The 7,757-nt window shown below is 38.5% G+C and overlaps 1 protein-coding gene across 1 annotated transcript; it reads right to left on the minus strand.

The window, feature by feature from the left end:
* Window positions 1-4,559: 4,559 nt before the first annotated feature.
* LOC103710942 (gibberellin receptor GID1C-like) lies at window positions 4,560-7,458 on the minus strand. The gene is made up of 2 exons (XM_008796877.5): window positions 6,940-7,458; window positions 4,560-6,314 (listed from the first exon to the last, which is right to left on the minus strand). The coding sequence occupies exons 1-2, from the start codon at window positions 6,976-6,978 to the stop codon at window positions 5,307-5,309; spliced, it is 1,047 nt and encodes a 348-aa protein (XP_008795099.1). The 5' UTR covers window positions 6,979-7,458; the 3' UTR covers window positions 4,560-5,306.
* Between the last annotated feature and the right edge of the window lie 299 nt (window positions 7,459-7,757).

A 7,757-nucleotide genomic window follows, 5' to 3' on the forward strand; every position in this document is an offset into this window, starting at 1 on the left:
AGACAACCATCCTATCCGTATCCGAAAATTCGATTCCATTTATAAGCTTATTTAATTTTATATGACCCTAATAATATTTTTTTAAAAATAAATGATCGCATTAATATGCTATTAACTTGATTTATCATCCACTTATTAATATCTTTGATTCTCTAGTCATAAAGTTCAATTATCCGATTTATATCCATATTTATATCAATATTTTCAGTATTTGATTTGTATCCATATCCGTTTAAAACAAATATGGATATAAATTTTTTGCATCCAACTAAGATCTGTATCTGTATTCATCAAACAAAATAAAATAGATATGAATATACTAGTATCGAATTCATATCCGATCTGATTTTAGCCCTAATCAATGGGCATGCACTTTTAGTTTTTAAGTTCGAACAACTTTTATTCATAACTAGAGATGTTCCAAATATGTTTGAAGTCCTTGTCCTTGTGGAACATCCCAAACCGGACTCGGCAAAAATTGCAACCCCACCGGACAAGCTGTGGGGTCATCATCAATACTGTAGTTTATGCTGTATTTTTTTGTTGCGACCTTGTACATGCAATTCGTTCAGTAATATGCTGCGTGAGTACAAACTGCTAAAATTGAGACAAATGAAATGCTCAACAGGAACCATGAGAATGCCATGATGATCTATTTTAATGCTACTCATCATAGAGGGATCATTTGCTTTAATTTTAACTATGTTGTTATACTGAGAATGGCTGAGGTCCTTGTAGTAAAGCAGGTGAATGGGATTTTAGAAGATGCAACCTGAGAATGTCGAGTTGCAAGTGGATATTTCAGAGCTTGATCTCCTAATCGTCAAGCTGATAAGTATTGGTCTTAAGGATTATATGATGACTCCAATCATGCATGGAATATGGTTGTCGATATTAATAAAGCTTTTCCGGATAATTAAACACTGAAAAATCAATGGAAATGAGCATGCATTCCAACGTTGTTCGACATATGAATACGACAATCATCAACTAAGTAAGAAGACTTATGATATCTCTAATTATTAAAGAATGTGATTATGGTTTACACTGTTTGTTCTCTCCGATCTTTCTTTCGGACATATTTTGTCCCATTCTCTGGTGTACAAAGAAGTGCTGCCAAATTTCACAGTAAGGAGAAGAGATTCTCCTCTTGTTATCCTTGAATATTATATGGCAGCATCCAGACACCTCATTGAACAGTAAGAAGTGCTTAGGTTCCACTTGTATGATCATCACTTAGGTTTGATGCACTGATTATTTCCATCATGGTGTTTTGATCCATGAATATGAAAATCAAATAAGAAAGTGGTTTTCAGTATCCTGATTAATTAAGACTATGAAACTGTGGTCAATAGTGTTGTATCTTGAATCTTTCTTTCTGCCCATCATGCACTATCTTCTGCAAATAATTTCTATAGAGGATGGATGTTCCACATGTTGTCACCATATAATATATTAAGACTATTAAACTATGGCCGATATTGTTTTATCTTTAATCTTTCTTCTTGGCCTAATTAATTAAGACTATGAATCTATGGCCGATAGCATTTTATCTTCAATCTTTCTTGTTGGCCTATTATGTCCTATCTTCCATAGCCAATTTCTATAAAGGATGGATGCTCCACATGCTGTCACCGTATAATATATTAGGCCATCCAAATGCCCAATTGACTATCAATGTGTTCCTAAAAGAAAATCTTTGTGCACCACTTTATATTTCAGTAGTTTTATAAGAGAAGAGTGTTTGATGGCTTTTTAAGTCTCCTTGGAGTTCTATCCATAGATATAACAACCAAATGTGGTGATATAAATTATCCCTATTTATTAAGACTATTAGACTCTGGTTAACATCGTTTTTATCTTTAATCTTCCATTCTGGCTTATTATGCCCCATCTTTTTTCAGTTCTGCCAATTTTTCTAGACTTGTATGGGTGCTTTACATGCTATCCAAATTAAGAAGATTTCAGATGCCCAAAACACTAAGGCCATGTTTGGTCTCGACTTCTATGTTTGGTAGTTTATTTGGACATGAAAATATTGATTTCAAAAAGGAATTGGATTCTCATAAAGAGGAGTAAACACATTCCATGGCATTTTTTTCCTACTCTTGAACATGCACCTGAATAATAAAAAAAAAAGTTATTTTTATATATTGTATAATTAAATCCAATTATTTATTGTATTATAGTAGTTCATTATCTATCAAATAACATATATTATATTTATTGTATAAATTTTATAACTTCCACAAAGCAACATTACGCATATGGCAATGCCATTGATCAAATGTCTTTCTAAGCATATCAGGAAAAAAAATAAAATAACCCCAAAAAATATTACCAAATGAAGCGAGCATGCAACCAATGAAGCAATAGCTGAGACAATCTTTCATCTTCCTTGCCTCACGAGTTGCAACAACTTAGAACTCTAATCCCATATCTAGTAAGTCTGTCACAAGCAAGCACCTTAGCCTTCAAATCTAGCCTTTTATATTTTTGTTAATCTTGATTTACTACATTCATAATGCATATGTTGTTGATAGCATATTGCTAAAAAAGATGAATCCATAATATATTATGATATTATATTTCTATTATCATAAAATATATTACCTATATTTTATTTTTGCTATAATCATTACAGTATTATTAATATTAATACATAATATATAAATAAATTTTCTATTAATATAGAAAATATTTGTTATAGAATATTATTGCGTAAGATTAATATATAATCTTAGAAGGTTAATTTCAGTATTACTATGTTAGCAATACTTATGCTATTAAATAATATAGTATGTTATGTTATCATAATTATACAACTCATGCAATTGTAATTTATAATGTTATTATTATATTCCTTCATTGTTTATATTATCTTATTTTGAAATCATTATCATATTATTATATAAATTATATTATTATTAATATTGGTCATATTAATATTGATTAAATAGTTATTATATTAATGTCAATATTAATATCTTAAATAGTATTTATATTATATATCATTAGTATCAGGTTTGGCTCATTCTCCAGAGATTATCCCGACATACTCAAACACAGATATTGAGATCAATCATTTTCGACGATTTCTATGAATAGGAAAACCCTATTGATCTCCATTCTAATAATCAAATATGATCTTATGGTTTGAACAAACATATGTGTGTACAAGTGTTTGTTTTCCTCTCTTATTATGGTACCGCCAGTATTTGGAAATTTCGCATGAATGCCAAAGTGTATGCATCACTTTTTACGTCGTGTGCATATATAAAGATGTCACCTTTAATGTCTATATTGTTAGATTACTTGCTAGGTGAGTGATGATGCCTATCTTGTTGGTCATACTTAATTTCTCTATATAGATTTAAAAAGGACTAAGAACGAGGAGGTGATCCAAGGTTGGCCATCCTGAGTGGAAAAGACATAGCAAGTCCATTGCAAAGGACAAGGCATTGCCTTGTGCTTTGTTAAAGCAAGCATTGTTATATCCTGTGGTTCATAGACTCCAAGAGAGAGGGAAGGGGCGTTAAACTATATTTCTGAAGCATGGATGACCAGTTTTAGCCATTTGTCAAGGAGAAGCCAAGAGAAGAAGTCAAGCAAATGGCAGGGCACCCAAGTCTCCATCAGGCCTAGCTGTGTATGGCATTTAATACTGCGTAAACCCATTCCACTATTAAGAACACTGCAATAAATTCCAAAGGGTAGGTGGATTCCCCTTCAAAACAGAACAAAACCATGTGTTCTTGAGGCTTCGCAGGCTCCCAAAAAGCTCCCCCACATGAGAACAACTGCTCCAGCGAAGCTGCCAAGAAATGGACTGACTGAAATCCAAACGCTCCCATTGGAAACTACAAAACAAAAGATACATATGCAAACAGACAGACACACACACACACACAGAGAGAGAGAGAGAGAGAGAGAGAGAGAGAGAGAGAGAGAGGAAAATATTTAGGATAAGTTCATAGGCTGTGGCATCTAAACTCATTGTTGCTCTCTGACCACTTCTTCCTCTCTGGTTACTGCAACTGTTTTTTCCTTAATCCTTTCACTGGTTTAACTTTCATCACGGAATAAGCCAAATCCAAACCAAAACTATCCTTTCTGAAACAAAACTTTGACCAAAAGGCTTGCTTGAAGTCCGCCGATGAGCACATTAAGCACTCGCTCACTGCACAAAAATGGGACCAATTTGCACAATGAGCTTACCATTTAACTCGAGCCTTCTACAAACAACTAGACCAGCCTAGTTTATCGACAGGATTCGATCAAAATAGGGAGCACCTCATACTGCAGCAAGGAGAACAGAAGAAGCCATCTCTCACCATAGTCTTACACCAAGGACCAATGCATTGAGGTTGCAACCCAACCAAAAACACAAAAAGAAAACTGAAAAGGGACATCGAAATGGACTATATAGATTTCAATTAGCAGTACCAGAATTCAGACGAAAAGAAACATGATTGCATCATTCATCATATCAGACCAAGAACACAATCATACAAAGAAATAGGGCATTGATGCAGTGTATATTGAAGATAGTGCCAAGATTGAAAAGAAAAATGGGGCATCTTTATATTACTAGAATCCCAAAGAGTATAACATAATAACACCATGGAGTGTTCACCATGTTGCTATAATTAACACGATTACAACTTTAGCCGGGTACCCAATTCATTCCCACCAAACGCTAACCAGATTCAGGATCTGCTCCAGCTTCCTGAATTCTACTATACACATGGCATCGAACAGATACCACCGGAGAAACAGTCGGTCGGCGGAAGAAAACCCCTTGTTTCTTCCACAGACCAAGTCACCTGTTGTTTCAGAAGCATCTTCCAACCTCACCATATTCGTGGAATTGGATCAAACACAACTGAAGACTGTTAGTATAAAGGTCAAAAAGAACACTTCTTTCACAAACCAAGTCACGTGTAATTCAGAATTCAGACAACAGTTTAGTGAGTTTCTCCTCATCCTCAAATGCAAGCAACTTTTGTCCACCCACAAAACCAAAATCAAACCAAACAATTCCAAGCAAGCATAGCTGACTTCTCTGGAATCACATGCGTGCATGCCTCTAGCCACAGTAAGAAAGCAGAAGAAGCAGCAGAGATAGCAGGAGTCTCATACAGGAATCAGGAATCTCATAAGCTGCACTACATCACCCATTGTACTGCGTAGAACTAAACAAAGCCCTGAGTAATATAAGTCAAGCTTCTGATATATATATATATATATAGATAGATAGATATATCTACGTATCTATAGGTAAGGTATGAAGAGCCTTGTATTTACTAACAGTTAGAACTGACGAAGTTCTTTATCTCCTCCATTACTTCATAGAAATGGTCTGTGTTAGGCAAGAAGTAGAACCCAACAGTGGCCTGCTCACGATGGACAAGCTTGACATCATGGCCAGCCTTCTTGAGCCCTTCGGCATAAGCCAGCTGCCAATCCTGGGTAAGATCCAATCCTGCCACTATCACAAGGCTTTTTGTGAATGGTAACTCTTCGAGCTTCATTCCATTGGGACCAAAGGGATTGCAAGCAGGGTGGTCTCTATCCGCCCCCTCAGGGAGGAATGCCTTCCAATACCAGTACCTGTCCTGAACCGTGACAAAGTACTTCCCATCCAATCTCTTCTCCGATTCGGTCCGTTGGTTTCCACCAAACATGGGGTTGAGGAGAATGTTCCCAGAGACCTCAATTCCCGATTCGGCAGCCCTCACGGCGACGTGGTGTGCGATGTTCCCGCCAGAGCTATCCCCTGAGAGGAAAACCCGAAGCTTGGCATCCTTACCACTGTGGAGCCACGGCTCGGAGGAGGCCCATTTAAGGGCAGTCCACCCATCATCATAGGCAGAGGGATACCGGTGCTCCGGTGATCGGCGGTAGTTCACGGATATGACAACAGCACCGCAGAGGGAGACAAAGCGGCGGCAAAGGGAGTCATAGATGGCGCTATTGGACGACGAGTGGGCGAAGCTGCCACCATGGAAGAAGATGATGACAGGGAAAGGGTCAGGGGATGGGGGGGATTGGAGGTCAGCATGGAGGGATGGTCTCTGGGAGTCAGAGGGAGTAGGGGGAGAAGGGCGGTAGATGCGGGCAAGGAGATTCGTTACGCGATCAATAAGGAGGTCAAAAGAGATTACACCATTAACAGGGAAGACATTGGCAGGGACCTTGCGATCAAGGAATTCAGCAAGGTGGCGGTCGAAGGTGCCGTCGGGGCGGCGGAGCATGTTGTAAGCCAGCTTGAAGTTGGAGATGAGGACCCATGTGTTGAGGGGAACCACCATCTGTAGGCATCAAGAGAGAAAAACCCAAAACAAGAAAGAGATCAGGAGGGCCTCGGGATTACTCTTTATCTCTCCTATGTATAGACGAGCTAAAGGAGAATAAGGAATCAAAATTCAAACTTTTTGTTCCATTATTCAGCAGGGGAGAGAGATAAAGACAACATGGAGATCAAAAGGCTTTTCTGTCTTTGTTTCTGTTTTCTTGTCTTCTTTTCTCCTTCTTGGAGGGAATTGAAAAGAATGCGGATAAAGATTTAAACTTTCTCGGGTTTGTAAAAGCCGCTGTGATCTCGAGCGTTTATTTTCATTATATAATAAAATGTTTAACAATTAACAGAAATCATCAGAAAAGAAAATGAAACCCTAGAAGGCAAAACGGCATCAGATTGGAAACAATCTCCGATAACAGGGTTCCAAGAATTCACAACAAAACCCCAAAAACCGGAACAAATCTTAAAACCCTAATATCAGACGTTTCGATAACAAAGCATATCAAAATTTCAAGGACACAAAACGATCAAATTTTTGCATCAATTTCGCAAAAAAAGGGAATAAATTGAGAGGAGAGAGAGAGAGAGAGAGAGAGAGAGAGAGAGAGAGAGAGAGAGAGAGAGAGAGAGAATACCTTGCATTCGTTAGCGTTAACCTCGTTGCTTCCAGCCATGGGGAAACGGGACTTAAATAGAGCTACAAGAAGAGAAAGAGGAGAAGAGCAGCAAAACCAAAGAAAGGTGGCGCCTTTACTAATGAAACGGGCTCTAGAAGTCGAAACCCCACCATATCTCTCTCTATCTCAGGCAAGGCACCTCTTCTTCATCGAATACTCCTCGTTTCCAAGACCAACCTCGCGGAAAGCAGCGGCCTTTAAGGATCCCAGCACAGGGGAAAGGGAGAGGAACTCACGGGAATCGCCAGAGAGACGAGAGACAGAGAGAGCGATGGGAGGGAGAGTGAGGGGAGGAGAACACGGATAAAAAGAAGGAGAAGGGAGAGAAGAGCACGCGAGGCAGAGAGGGAAAAGGGCGGAGGAGAGGAGTCAAACGCAAAGGGACAGAGAACGAGGGTAGAGGGAGAGATAGAGAGAGAGAGGAGAGAGAGAAAGAGAGAGGGAGGAGACGGGGGAGACGACAAATTGGGCGGCTGAAAAATAAACAGAGGCGTGGGGCCCGCCCATCCCCTTATCTCCGTGGTTTAATGTCTTGATCAATATCTCTCTCCAACTTTGAGGTTTATGCATGTAGACCCCGCACACTATCCTATTCCCATGTAGATTCCCATAATCATATTTGCATGTTGGTCCTCTTAAATTAGCATAAAACAAACATTTTAGGTTAATTTACTAACCAAATGAGGTAATGACCTAACTTTTCTCATGAGCAACACTACTTTATTGGGCTTGTTTGTTGCCTCCTCTTTTCTCATCCTATACTTTCTGCGCCTCCC

This window comes from Phoenix dactylifera, chromosome 2 (assembly GCF_051530095.1).
Source record: "Phoenix dactylifera cultivar Ajwa chromosome 2, Ajwa_hap1_PhDact_Kaust_v1.1, whole genome shotgun sequence".
Classification (NCBI taxonomy): Eukaryota; Viridiplantae; Streptophyta; class Magnoliopsida; order Arecales; family Arecaceae; genus Phoenix; species Phoenix dactylifera.